General features: G+C 35.2%; 1 protein-coding gene across 6 annotated transcripts; it reads left to right on the plus strand.

Moving 5' to 3' along the window:
* The first annotated feature begins 334 nt into the window (after positions 1-334).
* On the plus strand, positions 335-10836 carry LOC132295332 (protein BCCIP homolog). Of its 6 annotated transcripts, XM_059793550.1 has the most exons (13): positions 335-522; positions 694-744; positions 991-1058; positions 1268-1358; positions 7665-7851; positions 8026-8099; positions 8186-8410; positions 8758-8967; positions 9082-9147; positions 9245-9337; positions 9452-9508; positions 10276-10386; positions 10481-10836. In XM_059793550.1, the coding sequence occupies exons 5-12, from the start codon at positions 7692-7694 to the stop codon at positions 10372-10374; spliced, it is 984 nt and encodes a 327-aa protein (XP_059649533.1). In that variant the 5' UTR covers positions 335-522; positions 694-744; positions 991-1058; positions 1268-1358; positions 7665-7691; the 3' UTR covers positions 10375-10386; positions 10481-10836. The 6 variants fall into 6 exon arrangements, with proteins under 6 accessions (XP_059649533.1, XP_059649535.1, XP_059649534.1 ...); XM_059793552.1 differs by lacking the exon at positions 991-1058 and having other exon boundaries at positions 1265-1358; XM_059793551.1 differs by lacking the exon at positions 991-1058.
* Positions 10837-12468: the final 1632 nt, after the last annotated feature.

Consider the following 12468-nt stretch of genomic DNA (forward strand, 5'->3'; position numbering starts at 1 on the left):
TAAAAAAAGTATTTAATAAAATGTCGACTACATATCGACTACATATATATATGTAGTCGACATTTTATTAAATACTTTTTTTATTCATATATTTATTATTATTATTTTTAAAGTGGGAATGGAATTAGTTGAATGAATTAGTGGGAATTACCATTCTCGGAGAATGGACAAGAATCATCATTCTAAATTTAAAGTAAGTTATTAGACTAAAGATTGAAAACAAAAGCATTTAATTCCCACCTCATTTAATTTCATTAACTGACATCAAACATGGACTTAGGTTGATAAAGAAGACCCGCGAACATGCCACCCCTCTCCCTTTAATTAGGGCAAGGCTTGGTCGGCTTGGGCCTCAAATTTTAGAGGCCATAGCGGAGGCTGCGTCCTGCAAAGTGTCGAAGCAGATTGTGTTGTCTGAAAAACTTGCCCTAACTTAAATTTATTTATTTTTCTCATCCCCTACGACGCTCCGCAGGACGCAGCCTCCGCTAACGCCTTAGGCTCAGGTGACACCGTGACAAGGTATGTTCATCCTCTCTCTCTCTCTCTCTCTCTCTCTCTCTCTCTTTCTCTTCTCTCTCCTTTTGCATGAATTGATCTTTTTTTTTTTTTTTTTTCGTCTCCGTAAGTCCACTCCAGTCTCACAACAGCAGCAACCATACCTCTTTTCCTCATAATTTTTTGCATTTTCAGAGTCAATCCTACGAAAATTAAGGATTCCTTCTAGTGAGTTGAGGACCTGAGGTAATAATTAACTTTTTCGATCTCTAAATTATGCTCCTACTTAAAAGTGCCAAATTAAGGGTTATTTTATTTTATTTTTTTATATGAAGATACATACCACCATTATTGATGTTATTTGAAGTTGGCTCAGCTAGAATTTCAGTTAATAATACTGTCAAAGCACTTGCCATCAGAATGTACAAACACGTGGAAATCAAGAGCAGGCTTTAAACAAAAGTTAATGGTTTTTTCTATTAATTTGCACAGGTTTTCTGTAGCAATGATCAATCAATCACTGCTACTAAAGTTGATTCCTCATCCTGAAATCAAGAAAGGTTATTTGGCTCCCAAAAAAAACACACACACAAAGCTCCAGTGAAAACTCCAGTCAGGAGATCATTCGACCAAACTGCTTGATTTTAGATTTTTTATTTTATTTTTATATTATATTTATTGTATGATCGGCAATGCTTAGTTATTATTGTTTACATTTGATTCTCCATCCGTTTTATGTTAATTGTGATCTTCTTTCACATGCTAGCAGGACACTCTTCTTAGGATCTGGTGAGGTTATTTGCCTTGAACTCGAATCAGATCATTGCATATTGAGGACACTATTCTTAGGATCTCTTGAGGTGATTTGCCTTGAACATTTACTTTGATATAAAATTGAATTTTGATTTTTGTGACTAAATTGTGATGAATATTTCATTTTAATTTTTTTGATGTAAATTGGATTGTGCTCTTTTTAAAGCTCCAAGACTGGGTTTTCTTTTGTATGCCTTTAACATTAATATATTTTATGTTCTTATCATCTCATATTAATGAAAATTCTGCATTCTTATAAATTTTTTGTGCCTGTGAAAATTTTGCACTCTTTAATTGATAGATTTGTTGTTATTAGTTACCTGCACATTGCACAGGCACACAATTATTTATTGGTGGTGTTAGATTTATAGTTATTAGTTAGTTGTCTTATGCAAACTGCACAAGTGCACAATTATTTATTGGTGGTGATAAAAATTTATAGTTATTAGTTAGTTGTCTTAAGCACACTAGCGCACAATTATTTATTGGTGGGGATAGATTTATAGTTATTAGGTAGTTCTCTTATGCACACTGTACAGGCGCACAATTATTTGTTGGTGGCGATAAATTTATAGTTATTAGTTAGTTGTCTTATGCATAATACACAAGCGCATAATTATATTAGCTATAAAATTTTAAAACATTGTGTGAAAATTCCGCACTCTTATAATTTTTTTTTGCACATGTGAAACTTAAGGGCCTCACATTTGAAAGTTCGCATAAGGCCTCTCAAAATATTTGAAATCTTAGGGTCGGCCTTGAGTTGGTGAAGGAGGAAATTTGGGATTTATATTGGGTTGGATAGAAAAGAAAAGAAAAGAAGATCAACCCAATTAACCCGTCCAAGCCGTCAATTTTTTGGATTTGGATTGATCCGGCCCGTTCATAGGTCGCTGGGTTGGCCCGTTATGGCTCGTGGTCGGGCTGAGGTTTGGTTGGTACCAGGTTCAGGTTGGGCCGACCAACTTGCACCCATGACAAAGCCCTAGTAGTTCGACACGACTGCATTTTTTCTTCTTCTGTTAAAACCTTCCCTCTTTTATTACTCACTCACTCTCTCGCTAGAAGACTCCGAACTCAAAACCCTCCGCCTCTCCCCAATCTCAATCTCTCTCTCGCCTCTCCTGTTTGCTGCTCTGTTCACAGCAACTCAGGTACACTTCTCAACCTCTTTTCTTTGATTATATTGTCTATTGTTATCTTATTGTTATTGTAGTATATATTTATTATATACGTATAGTTCCATATCTATGCATTAGCATGTGTGTGTAATATATATATATATATTTATTTATTTATTTCTGAATTTAGCATCTCACCCTCTACTTGAGCAATTTTTTGTTTACTTCGTATTGGGATTTAAATTCCTCAGGGAAGCCATTGAAGGTTTAATTGATATATTTACTTTGAATAAGTAACTTATTGAAGCGTAGATGTTAAAAATAACACCCAAGCATAGATTGTTGTTATTCAAGTGTAGATGCTAATTTTTTTTTTTTTTTTTGATATCATGGACAAATATTTTTTGGGCTACATTATAAAATGCGAGCAATTCAACCCATCCCAGGAACTATTTGTCACACCCAAAACTACCAATGAATAACAACAGTTGAATGATTTTAGACAATTCATCTCCTCGATGTTGCCATCGTGAAGCATTGGATGATGTTATGAAAAATCTGCAATGATCTGACCAAAATGACAGGTCAGAGAGAGTCAATAGTGACGACATAAGATATTTTGTGTGTTTAGATATGAAAAGAAGATGAATAGCATTTAAATAGAAAGATGGGAAGTGTTTGTATAAGGTTTATCAATTTTATACTTTTTTTTTTTCTTTTTTTGTTGCAGGGCTCGTACCGTTATTATTTATTTAAATTTACTTATAGTTAATTTTATCTTTCATTGGTTGAATTTCATTAATTTATTAATGATTGGAAAAAAAAAAAAAAAAAAATCACTGGCAAGTAGCTGATTCCGAGTCGACTTATGAACTCTCCTGATATTGTTACATTTATGTGACCAATATTCTTCATTTATGAGTAATCTAAGAATGATCTTGATTGGAAGCTTGTTTGGGTCCCTAGACACTGTAACGGGGTAGCTCATAGTGTGAGTAAGTGGGTGTTAAGCCAAAAAGTCACAGATTATGAGTGGCGGATTTGGCCTAATTGGCCTTTTGATGTTCTGAATTTTGATTCCTCTTCTTCTGAGGTTATTGCTGGTTGGGGTAAAAAAAAAAAGATCTTCATGCTAAGATCATTAGGTGTTTAAACGATTGGGCATGTTTAATTAGGATAGCTGAAAACCAAGAAATCAATAATACTTTCCCACAAACCAAATGCAGAAAAAAGCGTACAAGGAACATAAATGAAATGCATGACAAAAAAACAAACGTTGCTGTCATTTAGTACTTGATTAGCAATTGTCTGTCTCTTAAATATTTCCTTTTTCATAGTAAACCTGCTAACCATAGTTACGTTAATTGCGTCATCATTATTTATTATATCTTTTTCAAATGCATATGAAATATTAAATCTTAGGTATGCTGGTTAAAGATTTATTTAGTTCTCTAGATGCATTCATATTTTGTGCATCACCTTATGCATTCAAAGAAATTCTTGATGGACAGACATATATTAGATTATACAAGTCCACAATTGTCTTTCTGCTGCTAATTGTACTTGATCATTTGGCAGTCACACAATGTAACTGACCTGGGTACAGATAAATGAATTTTAGCTGCTTTCGACCTTTATTAATACACTATTTCCTTTTTTATTTGCTTAAATCAACATGTAATAAATAATAATTCTGTCATGAGAGTAATCAAGCTGCTTTACAAAAAATTAGCCTTCACACCAGTGGCTATTAATTCAAAAGTAACTCAGTGTTGCTAAACATGAGAGTTGAATCAATTCATCTATTGTATGTCGAAAAAAGTTGGGGGAAAAAAAAAAAAATTCACCAAATTGTTAAATCAAATTTTTACAAATGTAAACATCAGTCTTATAGAGGAATAAGAAAATTTTGAGTTGAGCCAAAAAAATTAAAGTTTTGATCTTTTTTTTTTTTTGATAATTAAATATGAATTGAAAGCGTACAAAAGGGGAATGCGTCTCTCAAAAGCTAAACAAGGCCAAATAGGGGCCTTAGACCCTCAAAAGAGTTAAAAAAATCAACAAGTTCCTCCATGGATTTACAATTTCTCCCTAGAACCCAACAAAAAAGGGTACTTAGAATAGAGAATTACAATGACCCAATAGGATTCCCCTTTCCTTCGAAGGATCTCCTATTTCTTTCAATCCAAAGACACCACCATACCGTACGCACAAAGGCGTGACCCTCCAGAAGTCACGAAGCCTCTCGAAGCCTCCAGAAGGCGTGACCCGACCATACAACCTCTCCAAGCCTCAACCAAGCCTCTCGAAGACTTGGGCATAACCCATTGAACCCCAAACAATCCCAACAATCCCGAGCCACTGAACAATGCAAAAGGAAATGATAACTGTTTCTTCGTCATCATAGTTTTGATCTAGGGCTTTTGTTAACTTTGGTACTTCGGAATTTATGATTAATTGTCACAGGCCACTCAAATTTACAAAAGAGGATCTAAGGAATAGCCCTTTCTTTTACAAAAAAACGATAAAAAAATTCTATCTATTGATTGTCTTTGGTTTATTTATTTATTTATTTTTTATTTTTGTCTTCTTTAATAATAGAAAATTTTGAGTCCACTAATTTAAGAAAACCATATAAAAAAAGGTTGATGTACATGTATACGTTGTATAGTTGATTTACATCTCATGACTGTCGAAAAAACAAAAACTGGGGATTTCCAATTCATGCAACCAAGCAGTGAAGAATAATAGTGAGCAGTGGGTGCGAGTTCACATGAAATTCTAGATTGTGCGGGAAACGATCAGCAGTGAAGAACGCTGAAGTCGTTAGGTGATTTCTCACTTCTTCTCCTCCTCTGATGCAAACCCTAATATCCAATAAAACCCTAGTTTCTCTTTTTCTTTTTCTCCCCCTTTTACAACATAAATCCTCTATTTGTTCTTTTCTCTATTTTCCCATCGTTTTCTTCACATCACAGAATCTTCTTTTTCCCAACAGATTTTCCTTTTTTCTTCTCCCTCAGCAAAGCCTTAACTCTCTCTTTCCTACTCTTTTTCTCTCATTATTTCTTCAACAAAGCCCAATTTTTTCCTCTTTCCTCTATTTTTCTCCTCTGTTTTCAACAGCTTGGTTGAGTTTTCCCTTATTATGTTGCATACTTCCAGTACTGCATAGTTGTTGCTTCTTTTTTGCTCTGCCTTTTTATTTATTTATTTATTTATTTTATTATTTTAAAATTGTTGCTTCTGTGTTGCTGTAACTTGTTGCTTCTGTGTCACTGTAAATTGTTGCTTGACCACAAGGTAGTTAAATGTGCAAAATTAGGGTACTTGGTTATTCTTGTTGTTAATTCAGATGAAACTTTGCGAATTTGTGAACATAGGACTATACTAGTGTAAATGTATGAGACAAGTTTGTGTACAAGCAGTACTATCTGTGGATATTTTACCAACTTCTTATGTGAGGAAATTTTGGTACTTTTCCCTGTCTTTCATTGTATGGACACTTTTTTCATTGCTGAATATGTAATATGTTGATGATAAATTATCATATGTGAATTTCAAAATTTTGCATGTGCTTTATTTGACATGTTAATGCTCTTGCCTTAATGACTCTTATAAGCTGTGAATCTTGTGGTTATATAATTCATAATTAAAATTTAAATAATTGTATTATTCCCTTTTTTTGTGTGTGTTTTTTTGCTTTTGTTTTTTTCCTTTCCAAATTTGAAATACTGTATGATTTATTTGCATGTTTTACACGAGCCTTTAATCAATCAGGCTTGCGCCTCTCCTTGTGCCTAGGCTCCAAGAGACCCTTGCGCCTTAGTTTGTCTTGCGCGTTTAATAACGCAAAGGATTGGGGATTCAGTGGTGTAATGTTAAGAGGTCGTGCGACATGAAGACATTGATAGCAATATGGGGGAAGTTCCCATCAGGCAACAACGGTTCTGCCTGACCCTACTTAAGCATGCATATTATGTCAGTGAAGTGTGAAGCCTTGGAGCTGACGTTAGAAGAGCAAAAGGCCCAAGGGCTATGGTGAGCTGAGGGAGGACAGTGTAAGTGAGCGAATGCGTGTAAGCCCAGTCAAACATGGACTGTTCTAGGCAGGCCACCCACCTTCGAATGGTGTTGGTCCTACGGACCGTGAACGGATTCGCCTATGGCCTCTGGGCACGTCGGAACCACATGAGTTCACCGGGGTGGAGCACGGTCCGCCAAAATTGGCATAGGTTAGGTGCTACTATGCATTGAGGTGAGTATTACCTCCCCTTTCTTGGTTTTCTAGAAACTAGGCCTCAACTATTTTATAGGCAGAGTCATGTCTCGACTTAAAGTAGAGGAAGACATCCACCGTCTAGTCAAATACCTTTTTGAGTTTACAATATTTTAATAGGTTACATGACAAAAAGCATTGTACATTTTGTTCCAATATATCGTCTTGACTCTTGAGTAAGTTGAAGTTGTCTATTTGGTAGGTGTTGATATAGACGGTGGTTACAAATATATATGTAATCCCATAGAATTAGTGACTCTTAACTCAGTGATGGGAGTACTTCCCTCCACATAATAATTTATTTTGGCAGTTTGGAAGGTTAGTGTAGCAGTTACATTAGATTAATCGTTCTTGAAATTTGTCTCCCAGTGCTTAGCACCTGTACTTGGCAAATCCTGCCACTCAGCTACCCGAAAGATTGATGTTTGGAAGGTGTGAACTTTCTTTCTTTGTGCTTGCATGTTATTCTGTCAAAGAGTGGATCATAGTTTTTCAAAATGAAGTAGGATTCCTCACTTTTGGAATTTTACTTGTTTTTACTTTTGGCTTGTTCCTTTTTCAATTTATGAGCTATATTGTTATATCTTTGAATCATAATTGTTTAATGCAATATGCTGCCTAATTTTTCTTTTGAGCTGTCTCCTGAAATGGGAATATTGGTTCAGGTTCTTGATGCAGCTACTTTTCATTTGTCATTTAAATTCCTTTGAGATTGAAATTTGATTTTAGTACAAAAAAATCTGTTGTGATGCTTAGTCATATTACCAAATCTTGTGCTCATTAAGTACTGCAAAGATGCACTCTATATGCTCTCCCTGCCCATGCCACTCACTGATGCAGGAATTTGAACATTGCAAATATATGCCAAGTTTGCCCAATGACGTTAAAATTTCAAACCTTGTTTGGGCATCAGGTCTATTTTATAATTTTCAATGACCTTAACTTTGCTGCAGGTATTCAGGTTGCCACCGATTAATGAGATGCCTCGAAAGCCAGCAAGACGACGCCAATTATTGAAAGCTCAGTCGGTCACCTTCTCCCCATTTGGTCGTTCAGTCGCTCGAGTTGCCTCTGCTTACAAGGTCAAGCGTCACACCCATAACTCCAAGGTCCGCAGAAAATCATCCCCCGAATCTACAGGTATCATTGTATTGGTAAACCTCTCATAGATTAGTGTATTATCTACTGTTTACTTGGAGTTTCTATATTTTTCTTTTCTGATATGATCAAAATGCTGGCATTCTTTATTGGATTTGTCATTGATTTCTTCAATAAAGTTTCTTATAGTTTTAATGAATTAAAATGTACTGCTAGGTAATGGGTTTATCGATTATGCTCTTGCTAATAGGAGTGAACAATCTGATTCTTCTGACGAAGAAGAGTTCGATGTAAGCACAATTATTAGTTTTGGTCATTGTTGGTTTTTTCATTTGTAGTTTGTGATTTAATGGGATTACATTCTGTATTTTTCAAGGGAGTTGTCCAAGCAGATTTCGCTTTCTTTGATCCAAAACCTGATGACTTCCACGGGGTGAAGGTGTTGCTGCAAACATACCTTGATGATAAGGAGTGGGATTTAAGTGGTTTTGTAGACTTAATATTGGGACAAACAACGGTAGGGACTGTTGTTAAAGTAGAGGGAGACGAAGATGATGGAGTTTACTCTGTTGTTACTGCCCTTAACTTGGGAAGATACAAGGCAAGAAATATAAACTTCTAATATTTACTATTGGTGCTGTTTTATTGCTTGACAATGTTCCACATAAATTGTTGCAATAGCCAGCCAGCTACCAATGACATGGTTCCAAATTGGAGGGGGAAGGGCGCTGCTATCGTTTTTATAAAAAAATGATGGGCAATTGGCTATTTATTTGTTTTCAATAAGCTTAAAATGCCCCACTCCTCCCTCTCCCTCTCCTAGTGTAATCTGGTGCCATGTGGTTAGTGATAGACTGGCGATTGGGACAACTGTAAATGACCTTGGCACCAATATATGGTCGTATATAATTTGTACTGTCTCAGAAGTCATGGTTTTGTTGTTACTAGGATCATAAGTGTGTTATGGAGCTCAAGGAGTTCCTGCTTGAAGTATGTCAGGAGAAGGATGTTCTTCATAACTTGAGATCACTTGTGGGACAGCAAGCACAGAGTGTGGGTCTCTTAGTTTCTCAGCGTGTTGTCAATCTTCCTCCACAGCTTTTGCCACCTCTTTATGATGCCCTCTTTGATGAAGTATCATGGGCTACCGAAGACGAGGTTAGATGAGAATATTTTACAAGATGGGTGAGCTTAACAGATATTTCTCTTTTTCCTCTAAACCCTAAAAGTCTCTTCCAAGAAAACTTATGTATCATTATTTCACTTTTGAAGCCGACAAAGGAGCTCCAAAATTCCTTTTGCTTTAGGTTTTACCTGCTGGTCTCTAAAATCTACAAGGTATTTATGGTCATAGAGTATATAATATTCCCATTGTATTTTTAGCTAGTTTTCATATGACTTAGAGAAGTTGATCTTATTTTTATTTCTTGTACAGCACAAAAGTGCAGACCAGAAAAAGATGGCTAGTAGTAGTAGCAATGATGAAGCTATAATATATGTTAAGCCTGAAGATGAAATTTTTCACAAGGTACCGGGTTTTTATACACGTAATATAGAACTTCCACTGTGTATTACACGTTATTTTGGCTAATAACACCATCTCACACTTAATGTCCGGATCATTTCTACAAACGCGTTGCAGCTCAGCTTGTGGTCTTTCAGTTTTCCATTGCGCACTCAGCAGCATGTACCTCATGAGGCAAGTATTAGTGATGTCAGCCTATTACAATGGGTCTGTGATATTTTTATTGAACTGACTTGAACCTCATTTTACTGGTTCCTTTCACTTGTTTTATTTTATATTTTTGGATTCAAAGCTTCTTGGAAATATACCTTGCATTATTTTGTTCTGGGTGTTAGTATTAGATACACTGCCAAATGAACTTGACACTATGCTACATGTAAATTGGAGATTCCAATTACTGCTCTCTGTAGACTGTAGTCTGTGCTTACTCCCTAGATGTGTTATGAGTAATATACACTGTTTGTTGTCAAGAAAGCTACTTTTTATTTTAACCTCATTTCTTCAGTTGAGAAGAAAACAAAAACCACTGTTCTTCCTTCTTCTTCTTCTTCTTTTTTATTTTTTATTCTTTTGCTCATTTCATTTTATTTTTTTAATTGTTTGGTTTGTGTGTGTGTGGGGGGCTAAGTCACAGACAATTATTCTAAACTGGTGTCACTCTCACGCTTTGCTCGTGCTTTCGCTCCCATTGCCATTATTGCACTCCCGCTCTGTGTGACTTAGGTGTGGGGGTAGTGGGTTGTTTTTTTGGAAGCAAATCTGACCTGATTACTGAAACATATTCCTGTTATAAGGATGAATGTTACATTTTCCTTTTGTACCTTATTAATTTGGTTACTGGCAATTAAAAAGTTATAAGGATAACTTGCTATGTGGTTTTGCGCCGGTTAAGTGTGGCTGACAGAATGTTCATTTCCTCTGCCTGATAACTATCATTGCAGCTAAGAAGTTACAGGCTAATGGGTTTAGTCATGGTTGTTGAAGCAGACAAGGTTTCTACATTCCGACAACAATTGCAATCTTTGATAAATGAATCATGAAACCATCAGAAGGTGCACCAATTCAAACGCCTGTCAGTTTCTATTATATTTCCTTCCAAATGTTTCTGCCTGACCTTGTCGATTTTGTTTCACTTCTATTTTGCAGGTCTCCAAGGTGCCAGTTCTGATGTGTCTTTGTACTTTTCTCGCACCACAGGCGCAAAAGGATTCATCTGATCCAAGACCTACCCGATATCTGCTGGCCATTTGGTAAAATTGTAGCCAGAAATTACTTTTTTATTTCGTAGTGTACCTTATTAATTAGAAAGTTTTAATAGGGCATGAGAAAATTTTTGTTTACCCTCGTTGGCCTTTGAATTTTGATAAACAGACGGCAAAGACTTTGTAGACTTAGTAGTGCCTCTTAAGGACTCGATAAAAAAATTGAGCCCCAAATTTTGTTATTACTTATTGGCTGTCACTTAGTTAAATAGAGATGCTTCATGGAGAATTCTGTATGAACTTCGGTGCCAACAATCTTATATGCAGTGAGACACTCAGATTATGTGATGATGTAAAGAAGAATTTGTTGTAACACTGAAAAATATCGCAACAACAAACCCTATCTATATAGCAGATTGATCCTAAGCTTCTCGGGAGTGTTTTCACTTGGTCATTAAGATCTTGTCCAACGGACATTATCCAGTGGCCTAGTTGGTAGAACGTTCAGCTCCCCGAGTGGGCGGGTGTGCGTGTGTTCGAGTTTCCCGTGTATGGACAAAAAACAAGAAAAAATGAGTTAGGTTTTAAAACAATGTAATTGGGATTTGCAGTTTTACAACCTGGACTACCATGCTTTTGCGTTACAAAAGTCTGTTTGATTCGGTTATTTGGGAATAATTTATTGTTCTTGAAGGTAAAAAAGGGAGGAAAAAAAAAAGGTTTGAAAACTTGTTTGGTAAATAGTGAAAATTAACCTGTTTGACAACTGTTTTTGTTTTGTGTTTTTGTTGCCAAATAGGTGAGAAACATAAACAAATGAAGAAAGCTTGTTTGACAATAATTGCTTACTTTTGCATTAGTACTGCATCTGCTTTAGAAAAAGTTTCAAATCTTTAAGTAAGAAAAATATGTTTTCACTTTTTTTTCTTACTATAACTAAAGAATTGTGGAGAGATTCTTTAAAGAAAGCCAATATAATGTAAATATTATTTCATCCAAATATTTATTTATTTATTTATTATTATTTTATTTTATGAAATATCATGTAACACAGTACCAAACGTGATTCTGTTTGGAAATAAGTTACTGCGCAGTAAAAACATTGCTTCTCAAATGTGATTCTGTTTTAGAATAAGTTATACAACAGCAAAACAATTGCTTCTCATTTGTATGAAATGAAAGACACAAAATAGAAAGGGTTGCCAAACGGGTCCTAAAAAATAAACCTGAATTAGGTGAGTGAAAATGTATGTGTGCAAACATTCAATTCTTGGATTATTTATAGGGGTGTTTGTGTGTGTGTTGTTTGGGGGGGGGGGGGGGGGGGGGGGCGTACAATTATATTACATTGTTATTTCATGACGTTGCACTGTATCATGAGATTGTTGTACTACGATGTAGGATGTAGGGAGGCCTAGGGGGCACGTGCGCCCTGGACGTAAATTTTGTGGTTTATAAAATTATTATTATTATTTTTCTTTATTTTCTATCCACTCTTCAAATTCCTTAAATTTTCTTAAAAGAAAAAGTTAAATTTTCCTTCCTTCAGTAAAATTCTTAACTTTTTCCTTTTTAAAGTTCTCTCACTTTTCTTTTCTGTTTTTACTTTTACTTTTGAAAATTCTTCTTTTTAACGTGCACATTTGAATAATTTACCGTGTCTCTCCAGACTTGAAATCCTAGCTCCGTTCCAATAGTATTTCTAGAATGCAAAGCAACTCCAAATTTTTTTTAAGACCATGATAAGTTGTTGAACTCTTGATATTGAAATTGAATTTAAATCTGAGAGTCCAAATTTATTTTGGATAAGACAACTTGAAATTAAGAAAATTTTATAACTTCTCTATATATATATTTTTTGTATTGCAGTTAAAACAATATGAATACATGTGTCCGCGCATATATGGATTGAATTTTTAAACAACTTTTTTT

The sequence above is a fragment of the Cornus florida genome, unplaced genomic scaffold (genome assembly GCF_030987335.1).
Source record: "Cornus florida cultivar Cherokee Brave unplaced genomic scaffold, ASM3098733v1 CherokeeBrave_3.0.0_Hap2_Chr02, whole genome shotgun sequence".
NCBI classification, from domain to species: Eukaryota; Viridiplantae; Streptophyta; class Magnoliopsida; order Cornales; family Cornaceae; genus Cornus; species Cornus florida.